General features: G+C 33.5%; 1 protein-coding gene across 11 annotated transcripts in view; it reads right to left on the bottom strand.

Moving 5' to 3' along the window:
* CDC42BPA (CDC42 binding protein kinase alpha) overlaps nucleotides 1-16552 on the bottom strand; it is a 372601-nt gene that overhangs the window by 62700 nt on the left and 293349 nt on the right. For 10 of the 11 annotated variants that reach the window (XM_072647658.1, XM_072647660.1, XM_072647659.1 and 7 more), the window contains 4 exons: nucleotides 12258-12363; nucleotides 11687-11835; nucleotides 9933-10024; nucleotides 7083-7159 (listed from right to left, as the gene is read on the bottom strand). In XM_072647658.1, the coding sequence (XP_072503759.1) occupies nucleotides 7083-7159; nucleotides 9933-10024; nucleotides 11687-11835; nucleotides 12258-12363 (424 nt within the window). Of the gene's footprint in view, nucleotides 1-42; nucleotides 82-6333; nucleotides 6382-7082; nucleotides 7160-9932; nucleotides 10025-11686; nucleotides 11836-12257; nucleotides 12364-16552 lie in introns of all 11 variants that reach the window. The other variant, XM_072647668.1, reaches the window with a different exon arrangement.

The raw sequence follows: 16552 nt of genomic DNA, 5'->3' as shown, positions 1-16552 counted from the left end.
AGATAGAGGGAATGGGGTGGGGAAAGTACAACAATCTCTTACACGTCTGCCTTTGCTAGCTGGAATACAGGATGGAGAGCGCTTCAACAGAGAAAGGAGGAAATATGTTACAAAAATTCTCACACACAATTATCCTTAAAAATAAATGATACATACACATATATACATATACACACACATATATATATATATATATAAAGAGAGAGAGAGGGAGAGAGAGAGAGTGTGTGTGTGTATGTCACATTTTATGATAGAACAAAACCACAAATATTTGTCAGACGATTTTTTTTCTGGGAAATAAAAGAACATATGCGTAAGATGGTACAAAAATACCAGGTAGTTTGACGGAATAAGCTGGTAGCAGACAGTAGGGCTCTATACTGGCCTATGTATACACAAGGAGATTTATAAAATACCATTGTACATCATATATCTTCTGGAAACTCCATTTTACTGGTATATTTAATACATGTAAGTGGAAGGAACTGAAGTCTTTTTGATTTTGTCAGTTGGCACCTGAGTGTTTAACTGATTCCCATTAAGTGAAGGATAATTCATTCTGTCTTAATTTGACTGTTTAACTATCAAATACTAACCCTTTTCACAGATGTGCCACTACTAAAAATTACTACTAAGAAATAGCAGTATTTCAAGAATATGCCCTATTCTGGATACTCAAAAATAACAGTAAAAATTTCTTGAAACAACACCTAAATTTGTAATATATAGTGACACTCAGAGAGACTTATTCACCAATATGATTTTATACATGTCCAGCATTTGCATTGCACTTTCAAATTTATCCAAAATGTTTTTCTAGTTATCTTCACAACAGCAATAAAGGGGAAGGCAAGGATTATTTTCATTTTCCCATTTTACACTTGAAGACTTCAACTAAGGCATGAAGGGAGAAATTAAGGTGATTTATCCAAGATTATTAAAATAAGAAGTTAAAATCAAAACATCCAATTCTCCTGATTTCCAGTAAGATCCTCCCCTCCCCTCTCATTATGCCAACCTCACTCTTTGTTGTTTATACCCAGATAAAGGCAATAAGCTAATAAGACCAAAATTTCAGGTTCAATCCCTCCATGGCCTAGATTCTTTCAAATAAAGAAAACATTCTATTCCACAAAATGGCTCTCTCTCAAATGCAAACAACCAGTTGAAAGGACTGTGAAAGCTCAATGTAAATCTAGCCTTACTTCTACAATAACCTGAAGAGCATGTTCTATTGAACAGCTAGTAAAAACAACTTTGAATATGAACATCACATTTTCTTAGAAACCTACATTATAACCTAAATATGATTTTGCTTAGAACTAAAAACGATAATGAATCATTTACAATAAAAAATGCTCATCTTCAGGAAGCATCCACTGTCTTTGGGTATAAGCAGCTGAATCCCAGATATCTATTTTTATGTTTTCAATAGAAAAGGGCAAATTACACTTTTCCCCCAAAGGGCAATTACAATAAACCACAAAATACATGGTTTTATATAAACATCTAAATTAGTTGCATACCAGATGATAGAAACCAGTGCTTTGTCCTTATACATAATTACATCATTTAAAACATATATTTAGTATCTATAAGGTCCTTTCCATCAGCACTTTAAGGCTAGAATATGGAATATCTAGTAAGTGCTTCTGATTACACATTTATAATGTGGTTATTTTTTGAGGATTAGTTAATGGATTCTAGGGATTAAATTAAAAAATTACAACAAAAATGGTTTATGGTATTATATTTCCATCATAGTTCATGGCATTTAGATCATCAGTAGACAATTTATTATTTTGGGTATAGTTGAGCCAAACTAATTGACTAGCCAAGTTATATTTGATAATATTCAGAAATCTAAAAACCAAAGGAAAGTTGTACTGAAAGTATGGCTGAAGATGAAAGGAATGAAAAGGGTACTATTCTGTTTAGGGACATGTAGAAAAGTCACTAGCACTACTTACACAGTCTGTTTGTTTATACAGTACCCTTAGACTATTTAAAATTCTTGAAATGAGCAGAACCAGGAGAATACTGTACATAGTAACAGCCACATTGTGTGATGACTGACTTTGATAGACTTAGCTCTTCTCAGCAATGCAAGGCTCTAAGATAATTCTAAAAGACTCATGGTGGAAAATGTTATCCATATTCAGAGAAAGAACTATGAAGTCTGAATGCAGATGGAAGCATACTATTTGGTCTCCTTTTCTTTTGTTGTTTTGTTTCTTTTTTCTCATGGTTTCTACCATTACTTCTAATTCTTCTTTACATCATGACTAATCTGAAAATGTTTAACATGAATGTCTAAGTAGAGCCTATATCAGATTGCACACTATCTTGGGGAGTGGGAGAAGAGGCAAGGGGAGAAAATTTAAAACTCAAAATCTTATGGAAGTGATTGTTGAAAATTAAAAATAAATTATTCAAAAAAATAAAAAATCTACTAATAAGAACTCATTTGTATTATCAAGAAAACATACTAGGGAGATTTATGGTAGTGCCATTAGCCATATTATACCTTAATGTGAACTTGAAGGGAGTAAGAAAAAGTGTGATAGGTAATTTTGGACACTGTATAAATAAAGAGAGAATAGGTATAAGTAGGGTCCTATATTACTTTTTGACAGTCAGACCTGTCTGGGCACTAGGTTCTCAGGAACAGGTGAAAATTAAAGAGTACCATAGACAAATATGGCTTCTTTTTCAATTTTATTGAGGTGCAACCCTAATACTGGCCCTATTCATAGTTGCAATCTCAAGCTATAAATGAACTTGTGTCAGGTTCACAAACTATAAACCACTGGAAGCTACTTTCATGGTTTGCTGGGGAAAAAAATGTGAACTCACATATAAACCAGGGCATACTTTCCAGAGCCTAAGATTAGCTGCACACAGGAACATGTAGCATCATGTATAGCAAGATGTAGACAAAAGCAGATTCTAAGACACTAGGATGATGGAGCCTTCATGATCACTGCACTCTCACAGAAAAGTAAAAAAAAAAGTCTAATTTACCCAGAGTGATCAGTGAGAGCAAATGGCAATTCTATACTTTCTAGGCAGTTCAACTCTATTAATTTCCTCCCACTAGTTTTTTTTTAAAGTTCTTATTCTTAAGTTATTAATATTCCTACAGAGATGGACCCTGAGCAACTTTTTACAGTTTTCTGTAACTGAGAGTTACTATAAAACTCCTGGCTCTTCCCTCCAACTCTGCTTCTCTGATTCTTAGCCACTATTAAACCCAGAAGAAAACTGGGCATTTCCTACTCTAGCACAGACAATATGGTGACTGTCCACACACTTACTTCTACATCTTCAATACTTCTTCTCTTTCAGCTCCATCATATTTCACCCCCTCAGTATAGGACCTAACTCAATTTAATGTTTGTTTCTATCTTTGAGGCAGGAAAAATAATGCATACACACACACACACTCATTAGAGATAGTCAATTCAAAATAGGGAAACCTGACAAATATTAAACATGAAAAGGAAAATATGTTAACTAAAAATCATGGTCTATATTTTAATTAAACAAGAACCACATACAACATTTTGTCTACCCTTGATCTACTGTAGAACAATCAAAAGAAGTCTGGCTTTTTTTCTGGTTTTTATTTTGAAAGATTCATAGTGTAGAATGAAAGTTGGGAGAGAAGAGAATTAAACTGAATTTTAAAGTTAATATGTTTTGTGGGCCTTTAATATACATTGGGGAGATCCTCTATAAAGGATGTGTGGATAGTCATGGGTAAAAATCACATGGGATAAGAAGGAATAGATAGGTTATGATCCTTATCAGTGGAGAGATTACCTATATCCATGAAATCACAGATCCTAATAAGTATAGAGATAAGTTAATGCCTTGGAATAAACTTGAGCAAGCTACAAGACTGGGTAAGACTATCCAGAAATATCATTCCCCTATATCTTTGTATAAAACAAAAATACTGACAAAAGAGTAAGTATATTTCTAATTTTTAAAAACTTATTTATGGATAGAATAGTAGCTACATAAAAAGAAGAACAATTTTTAAATTTACCTATTTTTTCAGTACATCTGCATACTATAACCTTAAAATAGTGTTACTTTTTTAAGAAATTAAAAGCAGCAATTATAATGTATAAAAATCTTTATACAATAATGTTAGCATGAGCTGAGTGGTGACCCCAGATGAAAGTCAGAGGCTTATTATGGGGAAAAGTAAATACAAGTCTTGTGCATCTTAAAATTTGGTGACAGCAACGATCTTTAACGTAGTCGTGTATGTGTTGAAATCCTCTGAGAAAAGAACATGATGACCCACTTTGGTGAGGGATGGAATTTCTAGCAAAGTATACTGATGATGTGGTACTATAAGAAAGAAGGCTAAAGAGAATGTAGAATGAGGTTGTTGGGGATGGGGGTGGGCTAAAGGAAACACTAGAAAAGGGCAGAGTCAGAGGAAGCAAGAAATGTGGGAGTAAGGAAGAATAGTTTATGCATATGGATAATTTAGCTCAGGGAAATAATAAGAGGTTAAAGGAAGGAAATTTAATCACATATTTCCTGTGGGCAGAACCTAGAGGGAATACATGCTAAGCTAGTGCAGCAGGTACCTATCAGAACAGTGATTTCCATCAGAAGACAAAGGGGATACCCAGAGCCTAAACTAAAGAAAACAGAACAAAATGGCAAAGCAGGAGGAAGAACTGTGATCACCAAAATTAGAGATAAAACGAGATTGTAGACTGAGAGACTGAAGATAGGAATTCCTAGAGGGGTCAATGCTTAATGCTTTAAATTTGTGCCAAGCCAAACAACAGCAGAGAGTTACTTCAACTCTACACACATCCACACTCACATCCACCCACCCATACCAGAAAGTCTCCTGACATAGTTGGCAAAGTTTATTGTTCATTTCAAATAGTTGCATGTGCTAAAATACAGGGAATCTGGAAGAGTATTTCCAGAGAGGAAGTATTAGGGGGGGAAATGTTCTAAACATGGTATCATAGTTTTTTAAAAAGAAGTCCCTACCATTTTCCCCCAACACTTTTTTACACTTTGTTGGTGGCAGCAGAAAGTTAATCCAAGTTCAGCAATTAGGGAAAATGCCAGAGCATTCCTTAATTTGGAGAGTGCTTCTGGTGGTGGTAACTTGTACTCATATTTAAATATTCTATAATTTAGGACAGTAAGCAATAATTTACATAAAAATATTATCATTATATATAGCACTTTTTAGTGGTACCCAAAATTATTCTTCAACACCAAAATAACAGAACATTCTAGATTAAATAAAAATGTGAAATTTTATAAACTATTTCAAACATACCAAGGCAGCCAGATTTTTTTGTTGTTTAGTAATAAAAAAATTTGTCATTATTAACATATAACCAAAATTAACATGCACTAATTATCATGTATTTAATGTCTACTTTGCAAAACTAAAATGTGTTAAGTAATTTTAAGAACACTTTTAGATCCCTGTTAAAATATAAGGGATATAATATTTTAAGATTTTCTCCTGGTAAAAAGAGTACATTCAGTATAGTGCCATTCCACTGCTCCCCCAACCCTCCTTATACTTTTTGAAGCACAGCATTTTCAAAATGATAAAAAAAATTTTTGTATTAAGGATTATTATACTATTTAATATAGAATGTAGAGAATTCATATGAGAAGAAATTATTTAAAAAGGATGAATGGAGCTTATTTGATGGGAACTATCTAAATGGCTAAATCTATAGGCTTAATTCAGGAAGGAAATAATAATGCAGTCAATTTATATCCACATAGATGTACTAAACTCAAAATAATTCAAAGTCCGTTTCTACATTAGAAGAAACTTTATTTGTAGCTTAAATTTCATTGTCCTTTACCTTTGGGCCAGTTAATAGAATTTAATAAAAATTAAATTAAAATTTTTAAAAAATCAGTAGTTATGAACAATAAAAGAAAATTTAAAAAATATTTTGGAAAGAGGATGCAAAGAATTCCAAGATTAATATACAGGAAAGAAAAGGAAGAAGTGAAAATAGAAAATAACACACGTAATAAAAATATTAAGTAGTGGTGAGAAAATTAAACCAACATTTTAGATCTGAGATTACTTAAGCAGACCAGAATGAAGAGGAAAATGACAGATTCTCTGATAATCAAAAGCATTTGGCATAGTATATTACTTTATTTTCATGTATAAGAAAAATGTAGAAATATTGTTTATTCATAATTTATTCTACAATTTCTTAAATTGACTGCATTAATTTATAGATTCTCCAAATCAATTCACTGATCTCTTTTACTGAGGGGTGCATTGTTTGAAGATGAAAGACTTACGTCATCCAAAAAATCAATCAGTGAAGATGAGGAAGAAGAAAAGGAATCCTATTTAACGAATACAGCAATAAAGAAATAGAAAAAAATGTATGAAGCAATTTAATAAAAATAAATAATAACTCCAACCTCCTATAACAATTAAATAAAATAGTAAATGGCATTAATTCAAGAAAATAAGTGAACAAAGTAGATACTACACCTTTTCTTACTCAAGAAATTTATAAATCCCTTTAACTACATCTAAAGAGTGGTGGTTTTTTTCCCCTGCCGCAAAGTATTTAAATAATTTAAATATTATGTCCCAAATATAATCAAATATAGCAAATTACTAAAAATAAAATTAAACAAGAAGAAAACATCAAAAGTACTAACAATAACCACTATAACTTTTAGATATAATGACTCAAATTCAGATTTTTTCCATTAAACGTAGTCATTCAGCTCAAAAAGAAATGTTACTTCAGTTTACATAAAATTACAGTAGGACTGTTTACAAAATCACATTCCATTGCATTTTTTCTTTTTTCATTTCACAGTTTCAAGGTGCTAATGTATGATGGAATTAAAAGTAATAATGCCCATTTTTCCTTTTCTGTATCCCTAGTACTTAGCACAGTGCCTGGCATACAGTAAATGTTTAATAAATACTTGTTAATTGATTGATAGCTTTTATACAAGTGTAAGAAATTTTGAAAATAACATGAAGTTATAAAATGAGAGGAAAAGAAATGAAATGATTTTATACTTACTTCAAATTGATCCAGAGCAGAGGTAGGAGCATTCAAAAATGCCAAGAAAGAATTCTGTGAGTCTTGGTGCTTTACACCTAGAAGACAGCAGCAACTTTTTTAAGCTTGAGAACAAAACTATTTTTCATGGATGACCTTTTCTGCCTAGGTTTTTTAAAAGACATTGACAAACCAAAGTGTTCAGAGAGTACCAAAATCCTGAACATGCACACTCAAACCAAAAAATATTCAGTACTAGTGGTAATTTTTTCCTTAGCATTATATATCATAAGATCAGAATATTTTGTGTGACTTTTTTCCCTAGTACACCCATGTGCACTAGTAGTACATAGTAGACTTTGTAATGGAATAGGAGACATATCAGTCTTCACAAACTGCTTGGAGTTCCAAATTACCTTATGTCTACCGCCACCTTGCCAAAATACGGAGCTTTAACAAAATTTCTGATCTTTTTATGAGGCCCATAGTATTTTTTAATAAAAGGGGCCTTTCAACTGACCCAAGTTGTCCATGCTGGTTTCTTCTAACCAACTGATACTTTTGCTTTGAAATATTTTATGAAATGGACAGGATGAATCTTGCTAATATAAATGACCTTGTAAAAAAACAATGTATTTACTTAAATATTACATAAAACAATTCACTTAATTAGGCTTAATTTTTTTTCAAGGCATTAGACTATGTGTTCAGACAGAATGAAGAATCCAGATTAGTTTGTCTCAAAATAATTTTTAAAATAACATATATTTTCTAAATAATAGCACTGTCTCTTAAACACTGAGTTTTAAAGTAAAGCATTACAATATAAATATACTACTCAAACATTAAGAATTTAGAGTCAAACACAATTTTTAGCACCCTGAGTAAGGCATACTTATGTAAGAACTCATTTTTACCTGTGATTTTCAGATATAATCTTTATGTTCAGAGATGAAGCACAAAACTGCATATTTATTTATGCTTCCTTTTTGCAATTGTTATTTTGTTGTATTCTTAGCCCAAATTACCATTAAAACAAAATTACATTAAAATGTTAAATTGGACCTATGCTACAGTTCACCATATAATGGCAGAGTTCTTTTTTATCACGCTAAAATGGCTTAATGTGTCATAATGTTTGAAAAACAACGTATCATAACATAAAGAGTACACCACGAAAGTCTTGGGGATAGACAACAAACCAGAATTTTTTTGTAGTTCTAGTGTGGGAAATGCAGACTGCTGTTGTGATCACATTTATCCATTTTCACCTTTTTCTTCTCTTCACCAAGCAATCTGTTTTTATCCTCTCAAACTTCAACCAGGTCTGGGGCTATATCAGAAGGGTAGTTTATGGCTCCTAATCTGCATTCCCCTGCATCAATCGCTGCTGCTGTGTTCCTTCTCCCTTCTCTGTCTGTCTCTCTCTCCCACCCTTCTTCCTTCCCCCCACTATTAAAGTAAACAAATCATTCAATGAGTATTTATTAAACACCTAACAAAGTTAGGAATATTGCACTCTTGTACCTTCATTATATGCATCTCTTTTCCCTACCTGCTAATCTTCTTCAGCACATATAATGGATCAGCACATATAATGCCTATTCCATGATATCATGAGTTTTCTAGGATAAAGGGTAAGGAAGCTGTTTTTGGCACAAACTGACAGTTAGTGGCATCCAGGAGAAAATTCAAGTACCCCAGAAATGGTGTTTGGAGCACTTTTCTACTCCCCGCTCCTTAGGTGTGCCATTGCAAATCTACTCATTTACAAATGTGCTATGAAAAGTTCTGGAAGGCAATTATTTGGAATAAAGAAAACCTAAATTCAAATTTGACCTTAAACACTAAATGTGTGACCCTGGACAAGTCACTTAGCGTCTGTTTCAGCTTTCTCAACCATAAAATAGGGATGATAATAGCACCTATCTCTCATGGCTGGGGCAAGGATCAAATGAGGTAATATTTGTCAAATGTTTACAAATTTTAAAGGACTGTATATGTCAGCTATCACTATGATCATCATTATTATTAATTTACTATGGTTCTTTGTTAAAAGTAAATCATCTACTGAAGTTACATATTCATTTGAGACAGAAAGGGTTGTTTTAAGTCTTATTGATGTTACTGAAAACAAATTCTAAGTAACACATCTGAAAGAAATGCAAAACAGTCTCACTGTTCTTTTCGTGGTGGTCATAGTGCTTAGTAAGACAAAATAACAAATAAGGAAATCTCAAAGTATATATGATAGGCTCATTTGACGTATTTCATTCAATAAACTTAGGTAATATGTGGCATTCAAAAATATCATTTCATTAGATAATTACCCCTTTCATTAATGCTTTGTTTTCTCATCTAGTTACTTTAAGTATCACTTTTATCTTCCAAACTAAATTCTATGTTCCTTAAAAATAGACGAATATTGGTTTTTTTGTGCCTCAGAAAGCATGCAGGAAATTTCTGCATGTCTATAGACATACGTAGATACTAAAAAAGATCAGTAAGCTTAATAGTCTGTCTCCTTTTGTAAATATAGTCACATATTCATATTACATCATGCCACAGCAACTTAGAATATTCCAAAGTGTAAAGTGACAATGATTTAGCAACTTCAAATAAATTTCTTTCCAATCACAAAAATCTGTTCATCTAAATTTCTATACTAATGAAAAGGAGTTCAAAGTGGTACAAAATTGCATTTATTCCCACTATAAAAATGGATTTTACCAAGATAAACAATAAACTCTGAAATAATGGCTCTGTGAAGCTAGCATTCTTATACACACATTGTAAATATCTTCTTATATAGTAAAATATATCCACAATGGTACAGTGAGATCTGATTTACATGGACACCAGCTTCCATACCCTTTTCAGATTTAAGCTCCTCAGTCTCCTTTTTCAGTTTTTCAATTTCTGATAGCAGCTCCAAGTTCTTCTTCTCTGACTCTTGCAGTTTGCTTAAAGGGGCGACAGGATGGGGGAGAAAAAAGATGTAATTAGCTTCTAAATTCTAGATATTCCTTCAATTAGCCCATCATTCATATTATTGTTATTTGAAAGTCTTATTTAGGAATTTTAAACTAAAAACCAATACTGGCCAATTTGAATTGTCAAATAAAAAGCAATGCAATGAAATCAAAGTGTGCTTCAGATTCTGTTAGGACTTATTTGGTATGGAATCATAAAACTGCCTTTGTTTATTATTCTGAGGTTGACTTACATCTAATTTGTGAACAAGTATGTGAACTCAAATACCTTGAATAAAGTGTAAGTTTGTTTTGATGTACAATAGTATTGTTGCATATCAATATTCTAACTGGCACCTCCACGTGCTGTTTTGGATCACATACTCAATAATGTTTTCTTTTAAGAGCCATAAAAGTTTAAATAAAACATGTTTGACTCCCAGTTTAAATTTTAAAAATTTAAATAATTAGAGATTCTATTTTATTCATTTTCACACAAATATTGAAGTTACAAATGTACATATGTGTATATATACATACACATATGTATATTTCAATTCCATTAAAGACATTTTAGATTTTTGGTGGTCTATATTTTTAAAAACTGAATATCTATACAATTTACACTTTGACTATCAAATCTATTTTTTTTAATCCTACCACTATTATTTGACAATTCATTTGTAGTGACTTATTCATAGACCAAATCTCCTGATAAAATCACTGAGATAATTATTAATATTCTAAACTGTCAGAACTGCTCTGTCCCCATTTGACATTAAGCTTGGGGAACCCTGAGAAATGCTTGCTTTCCTTGGCTTACTGAAAAAAACAGATCCACTAATTTTAAATTTATGAAAGCTCTAGATGCACTTGAAAGTCTTTTTAAAAAATAAATTACAATGTACCCTGGAATATCACAACAATAAACTGCAAAAGACCTTTATAATCTAGGTCACAATTTGCAGATGATTAAAAAAAAATTAGCTCAAGCTGCATAAACAAAAACAGGTTCTGGACTGAAGAAACTTATACTGCTTTAGGAGAAAAAACTTTAATCTAAAGCAAGTCATTTAATCTTATGTAGAAACTTATGTCTTTAATCTTTAGTTTTCCTTACTTTAAAAAATTAAAATTTGTTGCTACAATTTAAAAGTTAATTTTTTTTCAATTAACCCACATCTACTCTCTCTCTCTCTCCTAACCTCACATCCTCCACCACTGAAAAAGAAATACAAAGCTCTTTCAACAGAGCTTGTTTTAACAATACACACTTCCCAACCAAGTACATCTCTAGAAAACCAGTGATCAGTTGTTAACAATAAAAGATGGCTCTTTCTAGGATTAAACACTGAAAAATGTATTTAACCACTTTTGTTGCCTCCCCTTGAATTTATACTGGTGCAGTCACTGCATATTTCTAAATAGGACTGCAGAGGGGCTGAAACAATGAAGTATGCAGGTAATCAGTAAATGATTTTTAATGCCATCTTCAGGAAAAAAAAGAGGGAATTAAGGGATCTTTTTTTCTTTGTAAAGAAAATGGCTTATTTGATAGGCAGGAAATTAAATGCATGAAACTAAAGCCTCTCTTTAAAAGCCTTCTCACAAACTCAGAAAGTAGTCCATTTGAACTGTATTATTCCATCTCACCATTCTGTTGAGATGTTTGATGCTTTGACTTTATTAAGTTCTTCTTGGATGGCCTGTTTGGCTTTAATTTCAGCATCCAAAGCTGACTGCAACTCCAACCGAGCTGACATATCCAGTTTTGCAAAACGACGCATCTTCCAGGGCATATCCTAAAAGAAACCAAATTGTGTTTCCAGCTACATTCTGTTATATTTCCAACAGATAGGACCTAAAATTCCAAAATTAATGTGGAAGATCTCCAATAATATCATCTTTCTCAAATGATAAAATGGAAAAATAATCTGTAAAAATTATTACTTTACACTAAGTTCAGAGATAAGTTATTTATAAGGGAACAGGTTGATTTTTATATGAACATCTCATCAATTAAAATTTTAAGTACATTACAGAAATTAAGTTTGGCACATAAATTCTGAACTAGAAGACAAAGTTAAAGTATTTGATTTCTACTGAAATAATTTATTGTAGGTCAAAGTTTGGAAAAAACTCTAAAATAATCTTATCAAAACAGTTTTCATGACTTATTTTTCATCATTTCTATTAATTCTTACATAAAATAGCAATTCCTTACTGTTGCTCTTGTACCAAGGCTGGAATTTCTCAATGCCTCCAGTTCCTCTGTCATTTTAGAGGCCAAAGCCTGAAGATACCCTCGTGCATCTTTTTCATCACTCACCCTAGAATATGAAAAATAAAAGACTAATTTGAAGACTCTTAAAAGGCTATATATTTAAATTGTATAGCTCAATTACATATATTAGAAATCTAGAAAAGAAATGTGATAAATTATTGAATAATTTTGAACCTTACTCACAGAAAAAGGCCTAAATTAAAAATTACCTTTCTCAGCCAGCTGGTTAGAAAAGGCTTATTATACCACAAAAATTGAAATGTTGTGAGAGAATGTTTGGATTCTCTCATAATTAATGAACTAAAAATATTCCTTATAGTTAACATCTTTTAAGTTTTTATTGATAACTTTTTTTTAACATCATGGATTTCCTGAGAATTCCTCCTTCTCTCCCATAGTCATCCCACAAAAAAGCATTTTTAAATAATAAAAAAAGAAAGAAGAATGAAAAAGAGGGGAAAAAAATCAACATAATCAATCAATACAATGAAAAAATTTTAAAACATATTCCATGTACATCACTGGCATACTGCTTCACCTCTGCAAAGGAAAGAGTCCTCTCATTTCTCTGTCTCCCAGAAATGGTTGATCTTTATAATTTTACTATTATTTACTTTTAATTTCTTTTTGTAAGTGTTCTTCATATTCAAAATTTTGTACTCATCATAGATACTGTATTCTTGGCTTGGCTTACTTTACTCTGTATCACTTCCTGTGGATGGTTTCATGCTTCTTGGTATACATCTATCATTTTTACAGCCCAGAAATGTAAATTTGTATTTATTTAATTTGTAAACTGTAAACAATTTGTTTATATTTTTGGCTACTTATGTATTGGGGAATGGCTATTTGTCTGGTGTGTGTATGTGTGGGTGTGGGTGTGTATTTGTTAAATGTTTACATATCCTGGATACTAAACTCTTATCAGATAAATTTGATACAAAGATTTTTCCACCATTCAACCACTTCCCCTTGTAGCCAAAGTGATTTAATTTTGTCTGTGAAGAAGCTTTCCAGTTTCATATAATCAAAGTTGTCTATTTTATCTTTTTAAATTGTCTTTAATTCCTTTTTTAGTTAAGAATACATCTACTACCCACAGATGTAGGAGGAATATGACCTATTAATTTTCTAATTTTTTAATAATACGACTTTAAGGTTAGGATGCTATATTATGTTGTATACTAATATTTTAATAATAAAGGGCAGGTAGGTAGTGCAGTGAATAGACTGCCAGGCCTGAAATCAGGAAGACTCATCTTCTTGAGTTCAAAACTGGTCTCGAACACGTACTACTTCCCTCGATCCTGCGCAAGTCACTTAACCTTGTTTGCTTTGGTTTCCTTATCCATAAAATGAGCTGGAAAAGGAAATGGCAAACCACTCCAGTGTCTTTGCCAAGAAAATAGAAAACGTGGTCACGAAGAGTCAGACATGATTGAAAGTAACTGAACAACAATATTAAAGTCCCATACCCATTTAGAATGTTAGAGGAATATGGTGTAAAGTCGAAATTTAATTTCTGCCAGACTACTGTCCAGTTTTCCCAGAAGTTATTTTTTTATATTTTTAAAGTTTTTTTATTTTATTTTTGTACATATATTTATTTATTTATTTTTGTTGACTGATTTTTATTTATTTCTATTTTTTTAATTTAATTTTTAACATTCATTTTCACTAAATTTTGGGTTCCAAATTTTCTCCCCATTTCTCCCCTCCCCCCACCCCAAAATGCTGAGCATTCTAATCACCACTATCACCAGTCTGCCCTCCCTTCTATCATCCCTCCTTTCCCTTCTTCCCATCTTCTCTTTTGTCCTGTAGGGCCAGATAACTTTCTATACCCCATTACCTGTATTTCTTATTTCCTAGTAGCAAGAACAGTACTCAACAGTTGTTCCTAAAACTTTGAGTTCCAACTTCTCTTCATCCCTCCCTCCCCACCCACTCCCTTTGGAAAGGCAAGCAATTCAATATAGGCCATATCTGTGTAGTTTTGCAAATGACTTCCATAATAGTCATGTTGTGTAAGACTAACTATATTTCCCTCCATCCTATCCTGCCCCCCATTACTTCTATTCTTTCTTTGGATCCTGTCCCTTCCCAAGAGTGTTGACCTCAAATTGCTCCCTACTCCCATTGCCCTCCCTTCCATCCTCCCCCCCACCCTGCTTATCCCCTTCACCCCCACTTTTCTGTATTGTAAGATAGGTTTTCATACCAAAATGAGTGTGCATTTTATTCCTTCCTTTAGTGGAATGTGATGAGAGTAAACTTCATGTTTTTCTCTTACCTCCCCTTTTTTCCCCTCTACTAAAAAGTCTTTTGCTTGCCTCTTTTATGAGAGATAATATGCCCCATTCTATTTCTCCCTTTCTCCTCCCAATATATTTCTCTCTCACCGCTTAATTTCATTTTTTAAAGATATGATCCCATCCTATTCAATTCACTCTGTGCTCTCTGTCTCTGTGTGTGCGTGCGTGTGTGAGTGTGTGTGTGTATGTGTGTATGATCCCACCAACTACCCAGATACTGAAAAGTTTCAAGAGTTACAAATATTGTCTTTCCATGTAGGAATGTAAACAGTTCAACTTTAGAAAGTCCCTTATGACTTCTCTTTGCTGTTTACCTTTTCACGCTTCTCTTCATTCTTGTATTTGAAAGTCAAATTTTCTTTTCAGCTCTGGTCTTCTCATCAAGAATGCTTGAAAGTCCTCTATTTCATTGAAAGACCATTTTTTTCCCCAGTAGTATTATACTCAGTTTTGCTGGGTAAGTGATTCTTGGTTTTAGTCCTAGTTCCTTTGACTTCTGGAATATCCTATTCCATGCCCTTTGATCCCTTAATGTAGAAGCTGCTAGATCTTGTGTTATCCCGATTGTATTTCCACAATACTTGAATTGTTTCTTTCTAGCTGCTTGCAATATTGTCTCCTTGACCAGGGAACTCTGGAATTTGGCCACACTGTTCCTAGGAGTTTCTCTTTTTGGATCTCTTTCAGGAGGTGATCAGTGGATTCCTTGAATAATTATTTTGCCCTCTGGTTCTAGAATATCAGGGCAGTTTTCCTTGATAATTTCATGAAAGATGATGTCTAGGCACTTTTTTTGATCATGGCTTTCAGGTAGGCCCATAATTTTTAAATTGTCTCTCCTGGATCTATTCTCCAGGTCAGTTATTTTTCCAATGAGATATTTCACATTATCTTCCATTTTTTCATTCTTTTGGTTTTGTTTTGTGATTTCTTGGTTTCTCATAAAGTCATTAGCCTCTATCTGTTCCATTCTCATTTTGAAAGAACTATTTTCTTCAGTGAGCTTTTGAACCTCCTTTTCCATTTGGCTAATTCTGCTTTTGAAAGCATTCTTCTCCTCATTGGCTTTTTCAACCTCTTTTGCCAATTGAGTTAGCCTATTTTTCAGGGTGTTATTTTCTTCAGCATTTTTTTGGGTTTCCTTTAGCAAGGTGTTGATCTGCTTTTCATGCTTTTCTTGCATCTCATTTCTCCTCCCAGTTTTTCCTCCACCTCTTTAATTTGATTTTCAAAATCCTTTTTGAGCTCTTCCATGGCCTGAGCCCATTGAATATTTATTCTGGATGTTTGGGATACAGAAGTCTTGACTTCTGTGTCTTTCCCTGATGGTAAGCCTTGTTCTTCCTCATCTGAAAGGATGGGAGGAGATAGCTATTCACCAAGAAAGTAACCTTCTATGGTCTTATTTTTTTTCCCTTTTCTGGGCATTTTCCCAGCCAGTGACTTGACCTCTGAGTGTCTTCTCCACACCCACCTTGCCTCCAGATCCACCCAGCCAGAGCTTGGGGTCTGAGATTCAAATGCTGCTTCCCAGCCTCAGGGCTTTTGGTGGGGCAGGGCTGCTATTCAGTGTGAGATTAAGTTCAGCTGTTCAGGTGGGGGCAAGGCCGCCTCACAGGGCTCAGTTCCCTCAGGGGGTTTATGCAGAGACCTTCAACAATGGATCAGAGCTCCTGCCTGCTTTGGGAGCTCCTGTCTGCTGCTGCCCCCGCTGCTGCCTCCAGAGGGGGCCTGAGTCATGGGGACACCCGGCTCCCCTCTGGCGAGCCAAAAAGTCTCTCTCACTGATCTTTAGTGCCTGTGGGTGGAGGGACCTGCGCTGCTGCTGGAGATTCAGTCCCTGAAGGTTGCTCAGATCTGCTCCTCTCGGTGCCATGTGGCCAAGGCAGGGCTGGGCTCTGCTCCAGGTCCTGTGTGCGA

This window comes from Notamacropus eugenii, chromosome 2, assembly GCF_028372415.1.
Source record: "Notamacropus eugenii isolate mMacEug1 chromosome 2, mMacEug1.pri_v2, whole genome shotgun sequence".
Lineage (NCBI taxonomy): Eukaryota > Metazoa > Chordata > Mammalia > Diprotodontia > Macropodidae > Notamacropus > Notamacropus eugenii.
This window is presented reverse-complemented; position numbering and strand designations above follow the sequence as displayed.